This window comes from Ochlerotatus camptorhynchus, unplaced genomic scaffold, assembly GCF_037179485.1.
Source record: "Ochlerotatus camptorhynchus isolate MF236.1 unplaced genomic scaffold, CSIRO-AGI_Acam_v1.1 ptg000151l, whole genome shotgun sequence".
Lineage (NCBI taxonomy): Eukaryota > Metazoa > Arthropoda > Insecta > Diptera > Culicidae > Ochlerotatus > Ochlerotatus camptorhynchus.
The window spans coordinates 1914477-1939149 of NW_027040641.1; the positions used below are offsets into that span (position 1 = coordinate 1914477).

The following is a 24673-nucleotide window of genomic DNA, read 5'->3' on the forward strand; positions in this document are numbered from 1 at the left end:
CGATACTGTCGATGGCATTTTTGCAGGATTATTTGATTCTAGACTGATCGAATCGTTCTCTCAAATAGTAAAAAGTAATTGAAAATAGGAAGAGTGCTCCGCATTAGTGGGTAGGCTTGTTTGAAAAATCTCTTGAATTCAGTTAATTTCCTTTTGTATTGTGTGTGGCAGGATAATTTCTCAAAATGGGATTATACCATCTGTTTTCTATTTATGGCCGTACGACTGCTCTTTATCCAGGATTCGCTCGTCAAGCCGCTGCCATACAATACTATCAAAGTTACACACCTGTGTATAATCCTTATGGGCGGGGTTGCATCGCACTTATGAGCGGCGCGCTTCGACCGTCACCAAATGAGAATTTAACATAAGCGCGACAATACCATTTACAGAAATATATACGGGGCTGTTCATTAACTACGTAGACAGTTTTTTTTGGATTCCCGCACTTCTGAAAACCGGAAGAACCGACTAGCGACAATCGATTATAATCTCGTTCTGTACGTTGAACATAGTGTCGGAAATAGTACGCGGTATAGCGCATCATTGTGAGGTTACAGCGTAATTCTTCCGACACTATGTTTAACGTACAGAACGAGAGTAAAATCGATAGTCACTAGTGGGTTATTTCGGTTTTCAAAGGTATCGATAATACAGACGAGAGGGTTGCTGGCTGCAATCGATTTAGCAAATCAACTCGACAACTTACCCCATGAGCACACGTTGATTTCTTGCTCTTAATTGGTTTTTAATTAAGAGCCACTCTATGCCTCATAGTGGCACTTTTGTGTCACCCGGCTATCCAGATTATATTTTGTTCTTTTTTAGAACCGATTTACCAGCTTTAAGGATTCCAGTCACTGCAGTTTCGTTACAAGCAAACTTAAATACTAATATCCTCCAAGTCCCTACATTTGACGCTAGAACAGTTGCGACACGATGGCATTAAGTATCGTCTTAACGAGTATTTCAGCTTACGGTATGTATAACTGGTCAACCCAGGATCTTCCACCAAAAAGCCGTCAGGTAGTTTACTGATTTGCCAAATGATTTCTCCAATATCAAAATCATTGTCGCGATCTATGTCTCATAAATGCAATCATGACTGCTAACGCCAGTGGGATACAGATGGTGATGGTGCCCTGATTTTGGGACAAAACTCGACGCACCCATCCCACACCATTCCTCGAACCATAAACAGCTTCCAAACGGTATATTCACCGATACCAACACCTATATCCACCCTTGAAAGACCACAAAGCCAATAATACAAACTTTTGTACTATCAACTAGAGAAGCAAAACCAAAAAACTACAATACTACATACAAAACTCGAAACTGGAAAGTAATATAAAGATACAATAACTTATTTACATCGTCTCGTATAAAAGTAGTGTGTTAACTAAACAAATAATCTTAAATAAGCTAAAAGCAAACAAGCAAAAAAAAAAAGTCATTCAGAATGGCATACAGGCAGGCAGTGAACGTGTCGTTTCATAGGAAATAAAATAAAATTGAAGAGGCATTGCTTTTCTTTTCATCAAATCGATGGTAGTGAATATACTCTGAAATTTAATAATCAAAAGGAAAATATGTATTCGCTCGTTGAGCTTTTGATTTCGTGGTTTTACGTTCGGTTTTGAAATATGTGTTAGATTTTTGATGAGACGACGAGCAGATGGTTGTAGTTTATTTGAGGAAAATCAAAAATAAATGGAACAGGTAGGAGGACGTTTTTGTACATAAGGTCAAAACGCTCACAAATCTACATTTACTCTTCTTTTGAAAATATACCTTACATGCTTAGATTAAGGAGGAGAAAATAAATACAAACAAGTTCAATTGAACGTTGGGAGGCTTCGTTATGCAGCATAGAATGTGAAAGAAATCATATAATGACTGTGGGATAGAATCAGACAGAACAATGTAACGCCGTAACACCGGGTAGGGTAAAACAGTAAACACTGGTCGCAAATCAAATCTCAATAAGAAGGAAGAAGGATAGTCTGCCCATAAAAGCATAACTGTCCCATATGAATAGGAAATATTGAATCGATCCAAGAGCTTTGTAACAGTGGCTCTGACAGCGATTGCTTGCTGGTATGCGGTGACTACAATCAACCTGGGATATCCTGGAGTTGGGCTGATGGCGAGATTCGACCTGTGAACACTGTTCCTTTACCAGTTGCTAGCTCATTCTTGATTGATGGCATGGATTTCCACAACCTGCATCAGAGAAATCTCGAGCGCAACCACTTAGGACGCATCCTGGATTTGTTCTTTTGCCATACGGACTTTCCTGTGGAAATCTCGAGATCTGTTTCACCACTCTTGCCAGTTGATCTTCATCATCCGCCACTAGTCGTCTGCTTACCATCTCTAGTTGATGACGGTGCACTGCTGCTGAATGCGAGTGATGAGCTTGCGTTAGACTATAGCAAGATTGATTTCGATGTTCTAATGGACTTCCTTTCCGTCACTGACTGGGATCTTCTTTTCGATGGACTGAATGCTGATGAAATGGCTGAAACGTTGTGTGCTGTGCTAAATAATTGGATGGATACAAACGTACCGATTCATCGGCCTGCTGTTTCTCCTGCGTGGAGCACCGCTTTGCTACGAAAACTAAAACGAAAAAGAAATGCTTCGCAACGTAGACTTCGGCGATACCGTTCCCTGGCAAATAAGCGTAGTTTTCACTTGGCGTGTAACGAGTACCGTAATCTAAACTCTTCGCTCTACAAATCGTACGTTTTACGAGTGCAAACTAATTTAAGGCGAAACCCCAAGAGCTTTTGGAGCTATGTAAACTCGAAGAGGAAAAAATCAACAATGCCTGCAAGCGTTTTTTTCAATGACGTTGAATCGTCGATAGGCGGGGAGAAATGTGAGCTTTTTGCTGCTCATTTTTCGTCGGTTTTTGCCGCAGAATCCATCACCTCGACTGAACTTGTCTCGGCTGTTTCGGATGTGCCTTCAAACCTTGTTGACATAAAAACTTTTGAAATAACGCCCGTTATGGTAACTAATGCCGCCAAGAAAATGAAATGTACCTTCTCGCCTGGACCAGATGGCATTCCTTCTGCAGTGTATTGTCGTACCATTGGAGCGCTTGTTGAACCGCTTTGCAGAATCTTCAACAAATCTTTTGTAGAGTCGAAATTTCCTGCAATCTGGAAAGATGGTTCCGGTACACAAGAAAGGAGATAAACGTGACGTTAAAAACTACAGAGGAATTACTAATCTCTCTGCAGCATCAAAACTGTTTGAGATAATTGTGAGTGGTTTCATTCTTGAGCACACCAAATGCTATATCTCTAGTGACCAACATGGCTTCATGCCTGGACGATCGGTTACCACAAATCTTCTAGATTTTACCACGACATGTTTTGAGCAACTGGAAAATGGGGCACAAATAGACGTCATCTACACTGATCTAAAAGCAGCGTTTGATACGATCAACCATGACATTATGTTGGCAAAGCTATCCAAACTCGGTGCGTCGGACCGTTTGACTTCGTGGTTGTGCTCCTACTTGACTGACAGGTCTCTGCGAGTGAAACTCGATTCCAGTACTTCCTCGTATTTCACGAACTCGTCAGGTGTACCACAGGGTAGCAATCTTGGCCCGTCGCTGTTTGTGTTGTACATCAACGACGCACTTCTTCTACTTGGAGATGGCTGTAAGCTTGCTAATGCCGATGACCTAAAGCTGTACTTCGTGGTGCGGACTGCTGAGGATTGCATTCATCTTCAATCGGTATTGGATCTGTTCGTTGATTGGTGTCGTCGGAATAAGCTTACCCTCAGCATTCCTAAATGTATGGTAGTGTCGTATTACCAACAATCAATACGAAACTAACGATTTTAAATTGGCTCACCACTTTAGTAGCCTATTGGTCCCAAGCAAACGATTAACGTACCCTATTCTAGTTGAAATTCTATTACTACACTATGTTTGTTTTGATTCGCTATGAAAGTTTGACAGATAACATCAGGGGTGTGTGGATTCATGCAGAACATGCAGGGGTGAGTGAAATAGCTTGGGACTGCTTGGGACCGTTGTTCTGGTACTGAGTGAGTCAAAAATAATAATGATTTTCTTCGGGACCCAGTGGTCTTAGAGTTACCTCTATGGTAGTACGGTAACTGATGATGGTTGGACCTATTTTTTCAATCGCTAGTTTAGTCAATCTTCGCTAATTTTTTTTAAAGATCTTTTTACTATCATAAAAAACTCCTTTTCTTCAATTTGCATGGGTGTTTTATTGAAAAAAAAACTTCAAAACAATTGAGTTTCAATGTGTTTTCAAAACAGTTCACTTTCCACGCATTAGCTCGTCATCATGCCTTACTTTCAAACATACAAAAAAGGAATATTTTTTACATATATTTTTATTTTCATGCAGTAAAATACTGCTTTAAGGTGTAAACAACACGTAAGTACGCGATTTACCTATTGGTTTCACTAAAATGTTTGAATAATTGACGAAATTCGAATAGATAATTATGATCATGGTTGGACCTACGCATGATGATGGTTGGACCTATGTGTTTCCTAAGACGGCCGCTAGGTGCGCTTCGGTTTGTGTACATCCTTCATGCGCAGCTGATTTGAAATTCGATTTCGTTTTGGCCGAGTGATAAGTTTCTTCGATTGAAAAAATGGCTAAAGAAAAGAGTTATACGGTCGAAAATCTTCAAGAGACTGTTTTTTTAGTAAGAAATAAATCACTTACCGCGTATCAGGCACAGAAAAGGTACAATATTCCGAAAACGACACTTCACGCAAAAATTAAGGGAAGCCACGGCAAGAAATATGGAAGGGAAATAGTCAGAGTTGTTTGGAAATGCTAACATGAAGCTTTAGTGTGATGATTTATTAGCTAGAGAATGATCTTTAGAAGAGGGTAGGTGGAAAGTTCCGTTAGAGTACGGCAGAATGAAAATTGAATAGAAGTTGAAAATGAGCGAAGGGCCATTAATGCGTCAGTTTTTCAAGATAGACGCACATTTTTGCCTAACCCGTACGATGTACGCGGGGACTTGAGACATACTTCAAGTCCCCGCGTACATCGTACGGGTTAGGCAAAAATGTGCGTCTATCTTGAAAAACTGACGCATTAATGGCCCTTCGCTCATTTTCAACTTCTATTCAATTTTCATTCTGCCGTACTCTAACGGAACTATCCACCTACCCTCTTCTAAAGATCATTCTCTAGCTAATAAATCATCACACTAAAGCTTCATGTTAGCATTTCCAACCAACTCTGAAAATCGTTAACTTCGCGTATGAAGTAACATAAAAAACAGTTTGAAGGGAAATAGTGTTGAGTGTTGATTTGGAGAACCAGCTAGGGTATTGGGTTTGTATGCGCGCTGCGAGAACCAGCTAGGGTATTGGGTTTGTATGCGCGCTGCTTCTGGCAGTCCCAAGACGAACAAAAAGATCTTGGAAGCTGCTAAAGACCTTGAGTCACTAGTTGGGCGTAAGTTTAAAGGAGGAATTCCATCGTCAGGTTGGCTGAAAGGGTAACCACCGATTTCCAAAATTCCAAGAAAGCGCGGAAAGAATCTGTTAATATGAATTTACATTAAGCACTTCTCATACACCTTCTGTGTGTGAATTAACTTGAAATAAAATGTTAACAAACTAAAAATTGCTAACTGAAACTTATTTTCGAAAAAAAAACTCCTAGGAGAAAAAAAAACTATAAGAGCGGAATTGAGTTCTGATGTTCTGTCATTTTAAGCCCCTAAATTCCCCGGGGGCACCCAGAACCTGCCCGGAAGTGGCCAATGTGGTCCAAGGCACTCAATTTTGTTATTCATCTTGTTATCGAATTTAGAATTATTGTGAAGTGTTGCATGATAGGTTTTATTCCTTCCATGTCAAAATTAGGTCCATGTTCCATATACCCTGGAACTTGTTCCTTCCATATCTCCGGAACCAGTAGACCGATTCCAAAAATATTCGATAGCTTTCAATGGGACCACAATACCTATATATTGACGTTAAAAAATTTCCAAATCGGGTCAATGATTTCCGAGAAAATGAGCCATGATGAATAGCTAATGCGTGAACTTTTTTAAAAACGAAGTTAAACTCAAATTTCTTGATGTTTTTAAATAGCAAATTCATAAAAACTGTATAAAAAGGGTTTTTTCATGATACCAATAAGCTCTAAACAAAGTTTTTGAACAAATATGGGCTAAACTAGCATTTGCAAAAATAGGTCCAACCATCATCATTTTTTAGGTCCAACCAAGATCAGTATAGGTCCAACCAACATCATAATTCTTTGCTGAATAAAAACGTTTTAGAAAATCATTTGTTCAGAATATTTAACTTTTTATATTATTATTAGAAACAAGAAAGGTAGATCTTTCCCCTAATCACGCATTTTTCATAATTATATGTTGCATTCATAAAAAAAATACGATATGAATGTTGACGTCGTGTGAAACCGGCCTAAATAGGTCCAACCATCATCAGTTACCCTATTACTCGTCCGTACACAGTAAGGGCTAGGTGTTAACTATAATGGAGATTTGTGTTGTTGGATGCAGGAGGAGATTGGAGGGCGGGTGTTTGACGCATAGAGCCTGTCAATTTCGCTTTCAGAGTGTCGAAGTCAGCGGTTTTATGATTCGTGAGCGCTCGCGATTCGTAGAATCGTTGATTGTGATTGCAAGTGGATTTAGCGGGTTTTGTGTGTCGAACGCTTGCTTTTTGGCCTCTTCTGGTGTCTAACGTGTGCAGAGTATCATTATAGAGTCTAGTGGTTTTGAGATTCCTGGTTGCGTAAAATATATTTGTGAGAATGTCTTTTTGAGATTTTGGTAGTCACGCTTTGTTTGAAGTTTATATTTTATTTCTTTCAGGTAATTATCGTAAATAATAGTTATTCAATAATAGATAGTTCATCCGTATATTCGTACTTTGACGCGAAGAGCTGTGAATTATGAGATGCTCGATGACTCTGGAGGGATCGATTTTGCTTACTGAGCAGAAAATCATGGATTTAACCCCTATCTCTTCCACAGCACAATAAATCGCCACCATCATTTGTATATTTGATATTGAACATTAACCTCGGAAACTATTTGCATATCAAGCGAAAACGTAGTCCTGTATTGTCGCGAAGCGTTATGGTGCTGAGATGCTCGATGACCCTGGAGGGATCGTTTTTGCTTACTGAGCAGAAAATCATGGGTTTAATCCCAAGCTCTTCGTCATGACTCTTAAAATTCATGATCACTAAACAAAATGAATATGTTCTTTAGATAGCCGGCTATCGAGAGATTAAATAAACAACAAATAAACAATACATACTTTTGGTTGCATCGCCAACTTGAGGTGAATCCTTACCGAATACCCTACCCAACCCTCCAACTCCGTAGCACTTATGAGGGTGTCGCTAAGTCGGTGGCCTCTCGTTAAGTAAGTACTACCTCAACATTTCCTTCCCTATCCCTAGTTATGGTAAAGATGGGCGTGGCCGGGAATAGCGACAGTGATGCTTCTGTTACTCTTGTTTAGATTGGAACCAATGTTTACTACCCAGCATTATTCCTGAAAGTAGTCTAACTGAGAATTTCAGAAAAGACGTCAGTGTCGCTAGTATCCAATCTACGAAGTATATCATAACAACGCTAACGCTAACGGTATAGTAGAAGGAATCCAAAACTGTGAAGCTAGTACCTGTACTCCAAGTTCGAAATGTTCACTGATGCCAGTTGTTACGTTTTTCTTCAGAACGGTGGAGCAGTATTGGAGACAAGCAGCTACGAACCGAGATAGTTGGCGCAATATTTGTACAGCAGGTCAAATCTGGACGGACTTCGATCTCGGTGTGGTACGATTATAAGTTCAACAAGCCATTTCTGGGACATTCGGATTAATTAACTTTTCCCACCCACTTGTCTGCATAGGTAACCGTACTAGCCTATAGATAAAAATAATATATATATATATTCTGTTTCTTAAAGCTATTAGGTATGTTTTTACAAAATTCGTAATTTTTCGTGCTCTATTGAGCACCTACGACACAATTCCATGTGCAGGTGTTTTGTTTCCGCAACACCCCGTTCTTATCTGTATAAGCCTTTTCTGGTTGCTGATGTTTATACATAACTACGATTTTGAGCCCAATTTACAGCTGGCTTTTGCAACTCAGTTTAACAGCGCAATACACTATATACTTTGTTGTTTTCGGCATAATATGTATGTGTGTGTTTTCTGTTTAGTCTGAGAATCTTCTATTCGTATAATAGCTATTAAAAAAAAAAAACGAAAAAAGTAAAAAATAACTGGATTCAAATCAAAACAACTACCTAACCGGACTGGACCAGTTAAAACTCGAACGCCTAATGAAGTCTTTCTGTACTAAATCTTACTAATAATTAATCTAAAAACAGTTTTGATGAGTTTCCATTTTCACACGCCTCGCACGCGGTACCAACGATTTGTAGAAAACCATTTAAAATCGTGTGTTTTTCACCACTATCACTCACAAGCATCCCTTATACAAAGTTAGTCACCACCCGCTGCGACTTTGACGAGAAAATCCACCCTCGACTCGGTTCTCACACTATCAGGTGTAACCTACCTTGCACCTGCCCGACCAGGACATTGCATGACGAGGCGGTAGAATCATATTTACGACAGTGCTGCCGCATCGGACGCCGAGGGACTGCAACGTATGGTGGCTTTCGTGGGTCTGCAGGGCTGCTAGTGGCAGTGCTCAGTAACGTCAACGATTACCGATTTTTTCCACCCGAACAGGAAGTAACCGAGGGCAGCACCCAGCACGACGGCAACGCACAGCCACGTGTTGTACGTCATGAAGATCAACATCAGCAGGAAACTCAGCGTTACCTGGAGGATGTGTAGGAAGGTTTGGAACAGGTGCATCGCCGACAGCATCGTGGGTCTGCTGGGGGAGATTGGTGGAAGAAGAACACAGAACCAAGAACAAAAAGATGCATGAGTATGGGATTAACTTGAAGAATGAAGGGAAAATTGAAATAAACACCACGAGGAAAATTGGAGTGCTATTGGATAAGATATACGTGTGGCTAGTGATGGTAGATAGCATTATGTCCAACTTATAATCTTAGGAAGGCAGCTGTTTTTGACAGTTTTGTGAGATAGGTGGTAATCGTTTTGTTGTACAGTAGGGTAAGGTGGGGCAAAATGGGACATCTACTTGTTTTATTTTTTGTTATTGCCAACATCACCTTGTTGCCGCAATCAGTGTCTGTTTTTAGCAATTACCATCACAAGCAATGACTAGCGCTTCAACCCAAGGGTAGATGAATTGGGTTTGTTTTGATAATGTTCACTGTCACGTACGAGCGGAATGAATGTTATTCCTCAACGCTTGAGTATCACATCAATTTCGTTTTGGGCAAAATTCTTATTTTTTAATATTATCGATCCCAGAGCCAAACCTAGATCTACAAAGCATGACCATGCTGGAGGTGGCTGGGTTCGATTCCCGGTCCGGTCTATCAATTTTTCGGATTGGAATAATAACTGTGGAAGTGCATCTAGAACACTAAGTTGAGAGCACGCAATAAGCTACATATGTATGCGAAAAGCAATAAGCTTTAAATGTGAAGAAGAAGAAGATCCAAAAACCTCAATATTATCATCAATTCAGCATGAGGTAAGAATTTTTCATCGATCTGAGTGTGACAAACAACACAACACGTTCTACAGTGCTATATTTATGTGAAATGATAGTAATCATTTTGCATTTGGTACTCAAAATCATCCCCACCAGATGAAGACGAATATTGATATTGATAACAACACAGGCGGTAATGAACATCCATCCACGAATGAACAAAAACAAACGTTGATTTTGAAACTCAGTGGTTGCCTTGATTAAGAGATTGCTGTCATGTGAAAATTCAAATTGATGCAACTTTTAAGGTTTCCTTAATTTTCAGCTAATTAGGGTTGATGCATATATTATGTCACGCTCTAAGGGGGAGGGGGGGGGGGGTTTAAGATTTTGTGACAAGCAATGCATTAGGTAATAGTCAGTTTTAATTACTATCAATACATAAAATATGTATAAATGATTCCAAAATATAAGTTTATTCACTATATTATGTTTCTAAGTGACGATCATTAGAGGCATCTGTGTATAAATAGTAAGAAATAATAAAATTTTCGAATGATTGTTCCAATTAATTATTTAACTTAAATTAAAAAAAAGTGAAAAATAAATTACGTAACCATTGCCAAAAATATGGCAAATTTTATATCTAATTTATAACAACGGTTGTTATATATGTATATTTTTGAATGCAATAGATTATATCTAATTTTGTAATAATTTTGCTATAATCATATCAATATCTGTTATAATTTTGTTATGATTTTTGTTATTTTAACAACTAACCAGCCAATGTTTATAACACATAAATAACTACAGTTGTTATAATTTTGTTATGCCTTTCTGATCGGGTAGGGGGGGGGAGGTAGCAATTTTTTGCTCGATTTAGCGTGACATAATTGTAGATCATATATTTTTATCAAACCATCATTAAGATTACATTGAAGCTGTTGATTTAGACGAACAGATAAATTAATAGATGTACTAGCTGACCCATCTTGCCCAATCTTACCCAACTTTTTTTTCGTTGTTAGTTAATGTTTCGTGTGCAGATAACATGCACTAATCGTACCATCTGCATCGCAACTACCTAGTTTACTTTTGAGCATGCTGCAAGCACAGTTTTCAGAAGTCAATTGAGCTGTGCTTTCTCAAGGCAGCTTATCCTTTTTTTACAAAAACTTATCCAGAAACTCCATAAACTATTGAACTCTATAAACCATATGATTATGAAGTCTTTACTGGTTGGTGGTTTATTTCGGAGTGATCTGTACATAATTGCATGACAGTCACAAAAATGGCCTTGAAACGTCAAAAAAGCGTTGAAAACACGTATTAGTTTGAGACCCGACAAAACAACGTCGAAATCTAGGGGTAAGCCAGCTGTACTCCGAGCTAATATTTTTAAATCGAGTAAATTTGAGTTACTCATAATTCTAAATAGAGCTGGAATTAGGGCGTAACAGCTTTTGTAAACAATGATTTCTCTCGATGATTTATGGAAAAAAAGGGTTAAACGTAACGAAAAATTGTGAGTATTCGCTCAGTGTGTAAAAAAATTGTTTATTTTGGCAACACACCTGAAAAATAATAAAAAAAAGTACGAAATTTCGAATGATGGGTCGGATCAGCTTATCAACTCACAGATTAATTCTGCACAAATGGTTTTCCGAAAAGTTGTCGTTTCGAGAATTGGCAAAAAACGTGAAGTGCAGTAGATCTACAGTGTTCAAGATTGTTAAGAAGTTTGGAGTGCAGTATTACAGAAGTCATTTCAATCCAAAAACTTACAAGCTTTTTTTTTTTTCTTTATTTAAGAGATTTTTAGCCTTAGGCTAGTTCATCTCTAGCTTACAAGCTTTCAAAAGTACTCAATATACCAAACTGCTCATGTTTAAAAGAAGAAAAAATATCCTAGAGTTATTATTCAGATTTCGCATTAATCACTTCAAGCCAGAGGCTCACAATTTTCCCATATTTCAGAACTTAAAGGATAACTCGAAAGAACTGCTGTTTAAACACGAAGGGGATCCTAGAATTATTTATTGAATTCTGATTTCGTATTCATCATTCTAATACCCCGGACCAGGCATACCAAAAGTACCGCCTCATGACAGTATTCCAACGGCTGTCGCTTTCTTTTTCCTACGACAGCCTTGAGATTGAGCTATAAGCGACAGCCCACAGTGAGGCTGTTATACGACATGCAACGTTGCCGTCTTGTGCAGTACACGACAGCTCGTTCTTAGTCATGTATTTTGTTCGTTCGGCTATGACAGCCTCGGATGGTCATTCGTAACGTTCCTCGTACATACAACAAGCAGTCCGTCAAACTGCCGATTCGTTGCTGCTGACTTTGAAATTTTGTTTGTATGTCGTAAGACTGCTACTACACTACCAGTGTTGCGCCGGAGCTTGTTCGGTTGATATCACGTTCGTGCTGCCCATTGCAAAATTTTCATCCGATATTTTTTTAAAAAAGCACGGTTTCCGGCGAAAAATATAAGCCTACCCGACACCAACCTGACTTCTACCAAACCCCAACCCGATGTTGGCCCGACATAGACCCGACATAAACACATAATTGACCCGACATCGACCCGACATTTGGCCGACGTCGACCGTAAATTGACCTTACATTGATCCGACCTCGGGCCGACATATCTGTTCGGGATCATTCTTCTGGGTTTCTTCCATACTCTACTGCCGTATATTAATTGTATATAATGTCTCGTGACAGCCTTTTCGTGACAGCCACTTGGGTAAGCTGAGGGATGTCGTCGGTTTGTGAAGGCTGTTATGACGACAGAAACATTGAGAACCTGGTCATAAAGAAATGTATAAATAAATACAGCCCATTCGGTTCACTACGTTCCAAGCACGATGATTTTAGCAAAGCGGGTATTAGGTTCTGCAGCGTGACGTCACAAATGAACTCAGTGTTAATAGGCTGAACCTTTTTGACAGTTCAGTGGTACTGTTTACAAGCACTTAGTCGTTTTTTCGAAAAAACAAATTCTAAAATTTCTGAATTTTAACTTGAAAATTGTCGAGGAACAGCGCGGTGAAAGGATGTTGCTCGTGGACAATGCAGAAGTGTGGTTTACATCTCACTGCAGTCTGAAAAATTATCGAGAAAATCTACCCAAGAAAAAAACGACTAAGTCCACGTAAACAGTACCACTGAACTGTCATCAGATTGAGGTTAACCCCGACGGTGCAAAACCTAATAGATGCGACTGTTCTAATACAGCTTTCATTCGTTGGTGCGTGCGCTGTTGCCAATACACTTCGAATTCAGATCTGAACGTACGGTAGCAAGCGGTAGTAAAGCACACGAAGCAACAGTCAATTCAGGTATAAACCAACTGTCGCGAGGAGGCTGTACTTTTTGGAAGCCTGCCCCGGACAGACTATGGCTTATATCATGTAAGACAGCCTTGCAATGAACACTCATACATCTAGTTTTCACTGGAAATCCAATGTATGAGTACTCATTGCAAGACAGCCTATATTACATGATATAAGCCATAGTCTGTCCAGGGTATAAAGCTGTGTCCCAATCGGTGAGTTAAATTATAACTCGTAGTTATAAATGACAGATAGAAAGAGCGTTGTTATTTATGACATAAAAAGTTTGATTTTGATAACCGTGGTTGAGTTCTACTCATAAACCGGTTACACAGCAATTTTGTAATATGGAAAATTACTTCGAAATGTCACTTTTAACTCCGGATTGAAACGTAACATGGAAAATTACTTCGAAATGTCACTTTTAACTCCGGGTTAAAACGTAGCCCTAGTCATGCTCTGCAAACTGTCTTCGGAGAAGTTGCTCAAAATGATATCCCGCATCTTTTGAAATACACACCTGGATAATCATTAAGCTAGTATTACACATCAAAATTCTAACTTTTTTCAGTTACGAGATAACGGGTTCATGTATATGATAAAGTTCCAGAGCAGTTGATTTTTATGACCATTTGCTGAAGACACATATTTTCTGCAGCTTAACTCTAAAGAGCCAAGGGTAAGTAAATTTGTATTATTCTTCTTTTTGAAATATCATTCAATCATCATCATTAGTATACTCATACATTCACACATTATTAGCCCTCCATTACTCGCGCTGTTGTACTTTGTACAACACACATGAGTTTTCCATTTTGTTTTTGATTAACCAATCGATCTGGAACCAACGAGCATTCCTCAATAAACTTGTTTTGATCTACATAAGCTGAACCTTGATTACAGTAAACACCAGTACAGTAAAGGGAAAATATAAATGGAAACCGCGTAAACTGTGACCATAGTACGTGGGATTTGACTTCATTGATTACATCGAGATCCTGACCAGATAGAAAGTTACTGTCTCCGACAAAGTTGTTCAGGAGCTCATTGCCTTGTCGCTTGTGGACAATAGTTTAGAATTTTCTCACTACGTAGCGCTAGTATACATGTGAAATTCTAGCATGTGATATATCTCGAAATGCTGACCAGATAGAAAGTTACTGTCTTTCACAAAGTTTTTCAGGAGGTCAAAGCCTATTGCTTGGTGCTCAATAGTTCAGAATTTGCTCACTACGCGACGCTAGTATAAAGGTGAAATTCTCATATAAAATATCCCGAGTTCCCAACCAGATAGAAAGGTACTGTCTTTGGCATAGTTGTTCAGGAGGTCAAGTTTTTTTTTTCGCAGGAAGACAGTAGTTCAGAGTTTTCTCACTTTGCGGCGCTGCTATACATGTGAAACACTTGCTTATAAAATATCTCTAGATCCTGACAAGATAGAAAGTAAATGTAGTCGGCAAAGTTTTACAGGAAGTCAAGATCTTTTTGTTGGGTGACAATAGTTCAGAAATGTCTCACTATGCGGCACTAGTATATATGTATGTGCCTTTCACGCATATTCAATAGCTTGACATCTTGATCAGAGAAAGTTGCTGTCTTGGGTAAAGTTGTTCAGGGGGTCAAGACTTTTTGGCTGGTAAATAGTAGTTAAGAATTTTATCACCACGTGGCGTTAGTATACATGTACACTTCTCGCATATGCTATGTCTCGAGATCCTGATCAGATAGAAAGTTACTGTCTACGAAAAAGTTGTTCAGGAGGTCAAGGTCTTTTGGCTGGTGAACAGTAGTTCAGAATTTTCTGACTGCGCTGCGCTAGTATACACGTGTAATCCTCATATATGCTACAGCTCGAGATCCCGAACAGCTAGAAAATTACTGTCTTTGGCAAAGTTGTTTAGGAGATCAAAGCTGTTTTGCTGATGAACAGTAAATAGTTCATAATATTTCCGGTATGCGGCGCTAGTGTGCATGTAAAATATTTGTATATGCTATAGCTCAAGATCAGGAAGTAACTGTCATCGTCAAAGTTGTACATTCGGCAAAGTGTGTTTTGCTCAAAGCACTCTCATTTTACGTCCAATTTTTGATCTCCTTAGGTTATCTGAATGGTTTGAATGGTATAGCATAAGGGTTCTACTACTACTTTTTATTTTAATTTTTTTTTTCAAGTCAATTCTGAGAAAATCAATCATGATTCTTCAGAGTAAATTTTGAAAAATAGTGTAACTTTGGTACACAAAATTTGAAAATGATATTGAGCAATTTGCCTCTTCGTATTTCCATTCAAAATCTTTTAAATGTTCTAAAAAGAACGAAAATCGGACGTTTTTAGGGGGTGTCCTTAAACTTATGATCGGGAGTGTACGGTTTTATAAATTTGTTCATTCAACTTAGCAAAAGTGCCTCACTCTCTGAGTTAGTCTCGTTGTCCGTGCACACGTAAATACAGGGATTTTTTTTGTTCTAGACCCCTCGATGAAATTAGCCTAAAATGAAAAAGAAACTCTAAACATTAATTTCGTGGAAGTTTCAGTGATATTGATCTTTTAAGATAATGTTTTCCATCTCAAATACGTGTTACCACTAATTTATCAGAGGTATACAAGTGGAGCGACTCACCCCAATTTATGTATCCACAAATCTGCCTGAAAATCTTCACCAGTAGAAGAAATCCAGAATATATTTGTCTTATCCCACTTAGGCTGATGTAAATTGTATTTTATTTTAATATATTTGATATGCGAGAATTGCAAACCAAGCTTTGAGAAATTTATGAACTACTGTTCATCAGCCAAAAGATCTTTATCTCCTTAACAGCTTTGACTAAGACAGTAACTTTCTATCTAGTCAGGATGTCGAGATATTTTATATGAGAATTTCTAGCGCCGCGTAGTGAAAAAATTCTGAACTACTGTTCACCAGCCAAAACTACTTGACCCCCTGAACAAATTTGCCGAAGACAGTAACTTTCTATCTGCTCAGGATCTCGAGCTATTGTATATGCGAAAATTGCACGTATATACTAGCGCCACGTAGTGCGAATTTTCAGAACTACTTCACCAACGAAAAGATCTTGACTTTCTGAAAAACTTTGCCGAAGACAGTAACTTTTTATCTCGTAAGGATCTAGAGATATTTTATATATGCCAGAATTTTACATAAATACTAGCGCCGTGAAGTGAGAAAACTCTGAACTACTGTCCACCAACGAAAAGGCCTTGACCTTCTGAACAACTTTGCCGTGGACAGTAACTTTCTATCTGGTCAGAATCTCAAGATATTTTATATGAGAATTTCACGTGTATACTAGCGCCGCGTAATGAGAAAATTTTGAACTATTGTGCACCAAGAAATAGGCTTTGATTTCATCAACAACTTTGTCGACGACAGTAACTTTCTATCTGGTCATGATCTCGAGATATATCACATGCTATAATTTCACATGTATTCTAGCGCTACGTAGTGAGAAAATTCTGAACTACTCTCCACCAGCGAAAAGTTTATGATCTCTAGAACAACTTTGCCCCAGACAGTAACTTTCTATCTGGTCAGGATCTCGAGATTTTCCATGTTGTAACCAATTAAGTCAAATCTCACGTAGTATGGACACCGTTTACGCGGTTTCCATTCACATTTTTGGGGGATTAACTGTGATAAAAGTCTAGCTTGTTTAGTTAAAAACAAGTTTTTTAAGGAATACCCGTTGGTTTCATATCGATTGGTAGCTCGGCTGCAAAATGGCAATGGGAAACTCACACTGTTGTACAAAGTACAACGCGCGAGTACTCGTGTTACAAAAGATGGCGCCGGTAACGGAGGGTTAATAAGAAAATTTAAAACATTATTTCGTGATTTTAGAACGAAATTGTCCTGGGTAAAACAAATTGACTACATTTACTTACTTGTGTTCTTGGAAGCATAGCACAATTACACGCAATCGAATACTCGAAATTCAAAGCAGTTGGTCACATAGCTAGGGTTAACTACCCCATTTCCGGCCTATTAAGCATAACCCGCACTTAGTCTTTCTTAATCTAGCGCAGTTTAGCACCAAACGGAATGTTATTAGTACTGATGGCTTCCAAATTTATTTACCTTTCCGTACGTACCGAGAAGTACGTGAAGAGAAACCAATAGTTGAGATATTGTCAAAAGTCTAACACTGCTTCTTGACGCCAAACTCGGCCTAGGGATTCTAAACTTGGCCTATCGCATTGAAATGCCTTCGAAACGTCAATGAATTCACTTCGGCCTATCGGATGAAGATAAAAATTTATTCGGTCGGAGCGCTTCTTTTGTTTTTGGGAATAATGGGTTCAAATCTTTATATTACGCATTCTCATTGACTTTGTTCGGTAGCTTATTAACTAAAGTATCGTACCAAACGCATAATAGACTTGTCAACTCTGAAATCATGGATTTATTTGATGTTTTCTGCTCGATAGGCCCAAAATGGGCGATTAGGCCGAAGTAGTTCTCTACCCTATTGGTGAACAAAATTTAACTCCAAGAAAACCACTTCAACTTTACTGCTTTGCGAGCAATCGTGAAAGTCTCATTGAAAAAGCGTTGCCAGATGTATTGCCTCTAGCATGAATTTAAGGCTCTGAACCATTTGGCGAATTTTTTTTACTTTTGGTTAAAATTTGACAGATGGAAAGTTATCGATGAACCCTGCTATCCGAGCATGGTTATTTCTGACAGACAAGAAGTTAAATTTTGGCAACCGTGGATCGAAAACCGGTCGATCGACAGCACGGGGATTTTCGAACATAGAAAATAACTTTCGAAATGTCTCTTTTAACCGAGGGGTGCGACACATCTAAATCTCGATTTTAAATGGTCGAAAAATCTCACACTACCGAATCAATCTACGAAAAATCCGTTTTCATCTCTTGCATCTAAGCCCATCTATTCGCATCGCTCTCCACCTTTTTACAGGAAATCTTCAAAATCATAATCAATCGTGTTTCTATCTATTAAGCGCGAGTGCATCTCACAACAGCAAAGCGGACATTTTGCTGCATCTTAGATAGAGTTGTCCTCCTCGCTTTTAACCACGAGTTAAATTTAACTCGGCAAATGGTTCACAGCCTAAGTTGATTAAAACAAGTAATTGTGAAGTTTGACTCATTACCATAGATGAGTGCGAGGGGGGTGACTCTATGTACGATGCAGGAAAAAATTCGCTTTGCTGTTGTGAGATGCGTGTACACTTAGTAGATAAAGAGAAGATTCATGAAGATTTTGAAGATTTCCTGCAAAAAGTTGGAGGGCGATGCAAGTAGATGGATATAGATGCAAGAGATGAAAAAAGATTTTTCCTAGATTGATTTGCTAACGTGAGATATTCCGACCATCTAAAAATGAGATTTAGATGTGTCGCACCCCCTGGATGAGTGGATGTATTTGATGGTGAATAAATAAAACAAAAAAGTATCATTTTAGTCCAATTAAAAAAGTCACAGAATATTGAATTAAACCGAAGACAACACATCAAGAAGACTGGCAACTCTTCCATTTTCTCATACGGCCGCTATGAGACCGACACAATCGCGTCATCTGCCGCTCAAAGGTAAATGCTTCGAACGATTTGTTAGCAAAGATTACAACCTCAGAAGAAAGGTTTGTTTATTTGCTCATTTTTCTTGCAGAACTTCCACCTTCGCTAGAGCGCAGCGCTACCATAGAGGTAACTCTAAGACTAGAAGGTCCCGAAATAACGTGCTCAACTTTTTGGCTCAGCTCTGGTACTCTCTTCGGTCCCAAGCTAATCGATTCACCCCTCGAAACATAGGAAAAACCAATAACCCGTCACTTTACCTGTCAAACTTTCATAGCGAATCAAAATAAACATTGCGTAGTACTAGAATTTCGACTATAATGGGGTACGTTAATCGTTTGCTTGGGACCAATAGGCTAGTCAAGTAGTGAGCCAATTTAAAATCGTTAGTTTCGTATTGATTGTTGGCGTTACTGTATCTGTCGCTTGGATTCTGGCAGAGTTGCCAGTCTTTGATTGATTTGAAGTCTTCGATGGCAGCAGTGCACGTAACCTGTCATTCGCTTTCCCTCTCATGGCGGTATGCTCCAACTCTGATCAACTTTTAATAGCGGCCCTGATTGAATGATCTGCCAAATGTTAGTTAAGGATCGTGTTGATTAACATCGACGTCGTCACCATAACAGCCTGACATTCGTGATCAGGATATAATCCGAAGATAATACCGGTTGGAGCTTACCACCATCAGAGGGTGTAAACACAATTTCTCACAGCGCACGGTCTAGTAATGTGAATTTTTTGTTTACAACATCCTTATGCACTAGGGTTTGTGACGGCTCATTTGCTGTTGCATAGAAAGGACAGAAGAAAAGAGATGGTTAAAGTTTCCTCACCATACCAGTTGATATTTATGAAACATGGACAGTTTTGTCGTGATGACGTGCACTGGACTGAATTTTACCAAATGATGATCGAAGCATATTTCAAAAACAAATTATTTACCCTTTGTAATGATCAATTTATCATGTTTTAAGAAATTTTTGGCATAATTGAAATGTACAAATTTGCTGAACACACCAATGCTTTTTATTGACGTCAATGTGATGTACAGTCCATCAAGCGTTATTGTGACATCATATTCAACGGCCTGAAAATATGTTGAGCGGGCCCTGGCGGGGTACCCCAAATGAATTTTTCAGCTAAATTGTATGCAACCAATTTATATTTGATTCAAATCAGCTGGCTCAAAAACAATTCAAAATGTTGGCTTTTGTTCTTATCGATTTTACACGTTTTAAACTCTCGTAGGTAGCTCAATTGAATTTTCATTTGGTTCCGGTGATTCACGGGAAGCGAACAAAGATCCGGTTGGATTCCATTATAAAGACCGAAAACGACGTTAAACACGCCATATGGGTCAACTTTTCCACATAATTCATTAGGACATAAGGTACTGAAATGAAACTAAATTGATGTATTAATTATACTCGTGAAAAATTTCACACAATCCCACGTCTTCCTGTTGGAGTGGTCCGTTTCCGAAGCGTAAAGCACCGTCACTGATCGCAACACTCAGAATTGTTCGCAAGACTTCACCGACCGCTTCTGAATCCGCGTTTTCCGATGGGTTGATCGAAGCGGTTTTCGATCGGATTGCTTCGAAAATATTGATTCGATTCAGGAAAATCATGTTTTTTGTCAAATTTGGCGAGGCCGGTAATTAATTAACAGTACTACGCTGCCTCATCTGATGCCAACTGGATATGAATGAGATGCGCTTTAATTGATTGAGATTGCCAAGCAGAGGTATTCCGGGAACGTTTTCCACTCAAGGCATTGTACCAATACTTTTTTTTGCATCAATATTAATTTCATTTATTACATATTACAATGAAAAATATATCCCTATGCGGAGATGCAACGTGCAAATAATTGCTTGTGTATCTTATTTTTTTAAGGACGAACAAAATTACAGGAATCGCACTGAACTTTCATAGCTGTTTAACCCCAAATTGGAATCAAGAGCAAAGGCAAGTACAGACACGATTATCGGGATGAATTATATTCCTGGGGGAAGTTAAATCAAAATCAAGTTAGTGGAAATGAAAGATTCAGTTAAACAAAAATGTATAGGTTAAGCAAAAAAAAAACATTCCAAACTAATAGAACAGAAGGGTTAAGAATGCACGGAGAAATTTTCAAAACAATAACAGCAAGCAGAGAAGTATTACGTTTCAAGAGTCAAGAATAATAAAACACCATAGGCAATCGACCGAAAGATAGAAAGAGAGAGAGAGAGAGTGTTTCTTTTGCAAGCGTCGTATGGAAATTAAAGTGCATATAGAAGGAGAAACAGCAAACTGCAAGTGCATATCTTTCGTAGAAACTTACGGTTGCTTATGGATCACTTCGCCAACCATGCTGCAGGGTTGATTGGTTTAACCGGAAACCAAACCGAATAGCAAATGTGGACAGGCGTCAGAGATGTGGAACACGTACAACCAAAATGATGCGGTGGTGAGGAGGTTCGTTGCCGTGACGATGAGAGTGATGACGACGATGATGATAACAACGACGACGACGACGACGACGACGGCAACAACAGGACCCATGGTTCATTCGAATGGAGAGAGAGAATGTGAGAAAAAAAGGTGAATAAAAATTATGAATGATAGATATCGTGCAAATATGTCTGTTTGCATCCTTTCCCCGCATCACGTATCACACCGGTAAGGGCAAACAACTCTATGTGTAGTCGTTTGCGTTATCGCACCGCGACACGGATCCGCAATGGAATTTCTAATTGAATGCGACTGGCACGTGCAGGTTGACCAATTCGACGAGTCAATCGAATGGAAATTTGTTTGGATGCTGTGCTATCAGGTTTGATAATATAGAACTTAATGCTAAAAAACAAAAATAGGAAACGATCACAGACAAATAGACTTACGAATCGGAATGCTGACTATACTTACCTTAAAATACACAATGGTTCTGTTTTATTTGTTATAATTATTCAAGACCAAGAAGCGGTTTTTTTGAAAAGATGTTTCCAGTTAAGCGACCAGGCGTCTCGGATTTTTTTTAATGAATACCAAAAATTGTGGTACCTTTAGAATTCCTAGGGTTTGTAGATGATTTTGATTGTAAAAATATTGAAAATAGAGTCGTCTACTATGTAAAAAAGGGAAAAGAGTTGTTACACGTTTTTTTGAATGGTGTGTTTGTAGTGTTTTGCAAGTGGCGTAACATCTTTAATCTAGATTAATGGGCACAAATGTTCACAATTAGCCACAATAAGTCATGGTTCCTATATATGGATCCTGAAGACAACGGAACGATCCTCAAAAAATCCGGAACATCCGTAAAAGTGGTCAATCCATGAACCTGATCCTAGAGCTCTGCGGTTTTTTTTAAACATTAGGAACTGTGATATAAAAAACATATTTGGGGTCATGACATAAACATTTACTTGGATGGTCATGGGACCGTCCTCCGGAAGATCCGGAACATTCGTAAAAGTGGACAACCCATGAAACTGATCCTAGAGCTCCGCGTTTTTTTTAACATTAGGATCTGTGATATAAGAATGAATTTGGGTCATGGACCCAGAAGGCCATTGGACCGTCCAGCGGATGATCCGGAACATCCGTAAAAGTAGTAAATCCACGATCCTGATCCTAGAGCTCCGCGTTTTTTTATAAACATTAGGAACTGTGATGATAGAAAGAATTTGGGGTTGCGACATAAACATGAACCTGGATGCCCATAGGACCGTTCTCCGGAAGATCCGGAACATCCGTAAAAGTGGTCAATCCATGAAACTGATCGTAGAGCTCCGCGTTTTTTTACATTAGGATCTGTGATATAAGAATGAATTTGGGTCATGGACCCAGATGGCGGAAGATCCAGAACATCCGTAAAAGTGGTAAATCCACGATCCTGATCCTAGAGCTCCGCGTTTTTTTTATAAACATTAGGAACTGTGATGATAGAAAGAATTTGGGGTTGTGACATAAACGTGAACCTGGATGTCCATGGGACCGTCCTCCGGAAGATCCGGAGCATCCGTAAAAGTGGTCAATCCATGAAACTGATTCTAGAGGTCCACAGTTTTTGAAAAACACTAAGAACTGAGATGATAGAATGAATTTGGGGTCGTGACATAAACATTACGCAGCTTCCCTACCATCCTCCTCTCCGCTATGTGTACTAACCGACTCTGCTAGCGCCCTCGCGGCACTGGAATCCGCCACCGCCCATCACCCCTGGATTCAGGCCATACAAAACCACACCCCCCCTGGCACCACTTTCATGTGGATACCGGGACACTGCGGAATTGCCGGAAACACAGAGGCAGACCACCTCGCTGCCATTGGACGAAATGGCCGACTCGCCAACACTTCGGTCCCCAGACAGGACCTGAAAAGTTGGATCAAGTCAACCCTCAGGACGGCATGGGACCGCGAATGGTTCGCCAGGAGAGACTTCTTCATCCGGAAGACCAAAGGGGTAACCCTTCCCTGGACGGATGTCCCAAGGTTTAACGACCAGAGATTCCTGTCCCGGTTAAGAACCGGCCACACCCGCATCACCCATAACATGGGGAGCAGCAGTGGCAGAAACTTCCGCCAAAGATGCGACACCTGCAGAACAATAATGACGGTCGAGCACATTCTAATAAGCTGCCCTTGTTTCCACGGACCACGAGAACTTTACGGGATCCCGGGCAACATCCGAGACGCCCTTCAGAACGACCCGGTAGCAGAGGCACAACTGATATGTTTCGCGAAGGAGGCCGGAATCTACAAGAGGGTTTAACCCATATATATTATGACAGTAGGCCCGGCATTCCCTGCCGGTAGCGGGTGCCAGGTCTCTCCTGGCAGCTGCTACCGGTGGGGCTCTGCTGGGGTCCTCAAAACAAAACAGAAAACACAAAAGATGACAGCAACATAGGACAGTAAGGCAAAATAAGTTCCCCTCTGGAACCGCAACCATCATTCAACTCCGCAAAATAAAAACTCTGTACCTTCTCTCCCTTTGGGATACCCCCTTCTGGGGTGTCCGGAGACGAAGCAGCCCAGGGCTGAAAGTCTCCTTAATAAAGATAAAAAAATAAATAAACATGGACCTTGATGGCCATGAGACCGTCCTCCGAAAGATCCGAAACATCCTTAAAAGTGGAAAATTCACGAAACTGATCCCAGAGCTCCGTGGTTTTCTTGAAAACGTTAGGAACTGTGATATTAGAATGAATTTGGGATCGTGACATGGACCCAGATGGCCATCGGATCGTCCTCCGGAAGATCCGAAAAATCCGTAAAAGTGGTCAATGTATGGAACTGATCCTAGAGCTCCACGGTTTTTTCGAAAACACTTGGAACTGTCATATATAAATTAATTTGCGGTCGTGACATAAACATGTACCTAGAAGGCCATGGGACCGTCCTCCATCGAAACTGATTCTAGACTTCTACGGTTTTTTCGAAAGCATGTGGAACTGCGATATAAGAAAGAATTTGGAGTCAAGACATAAACATGGACCCGAATGGCCGTGGGCCAGTCCTATCATTAAAAAAATCAATTCTTACGATGCGTAACACTTAGCAAATCCTCTTCGACATGAAATCTGTATTTTTTTGATCGCTCATGTGAAACCATATTCCATCTGCATTGATAAAATTATGTATAACATTTTCCAATCAACATTTTGTGAGTCCTAATTTGGACAAGCACCAGTGCAATTTGAAATCGCCTATCGGATATGCAATCTACGGACATATCTAGATAGAGCTGGAAATAGGGCGTAAAAGCTTTTGTAAACAATGAATTCTTTCGATGATTGCTAGAAAGTTAAGGCTCGCCAACGCAAATCAACATCACCAAGACTTTCTCTACCCGACGGTTATGTTGGTTTGCGTGGGCGTGTCTTGAGTTCCTAGAAATCATCGAGAAAAGTCATTGTTTACAAAGCATGTTACGCCCTAATTCCAGCTATATCCAGATATATGTGTAGCGATTCATTATGAAGTCGCTATTTGGAAGCTATTATTCGTAGCGTAGTAGTGAGAGTTTCGTACGCCGCAAAGTGGGACGAAATCAAACAAAATGGGACATGTCCAGTTGCGTCGGAACTATTGAGTGTAGCATTTTGATGTTTTCTAGAATATATCTTCTAGAA

The 24673-nt window shown here is 39.5% G+C and overlaps 1 protein-coding gene across 7 annotated transcripts in view; it reads right to left on the minus strand.

Annotated features, from left to right (window-relative positions):
- Window positions 1-7927: 7927 nt before the first annotated feature.
- The window catches only part of Ctr1A (Copper transporter 1A), a 142110-nt gene continuing 125364 nt past the window's right edge, over window positions 7928-24673 (minus strand). For 5 of the 7 annotated variants that reach the window (XM_065221987.1, XM_065221986.1, XM_065221991.1 and 2 more), the window contains 2 exons: window positions 20881-20910; window positions 7928-8939 (listed from right to left, as the gene is read on the minus strand). In XM_065221987.1, coding sequence (XP_065078059.1) covers window positions 8735-8939; window positions 20881-20910 — 235 coding nt within the window. In that variant the 3' untranslated portion in view covers window positions 7928-8734. The remainder of the gene's footprint in view (window positions 8940-20880; window positions 20911-24673) is intronic. The other 2 variants (XM_065221993.1, XM_065221994.1) reach the window with 2 other exon arrangements.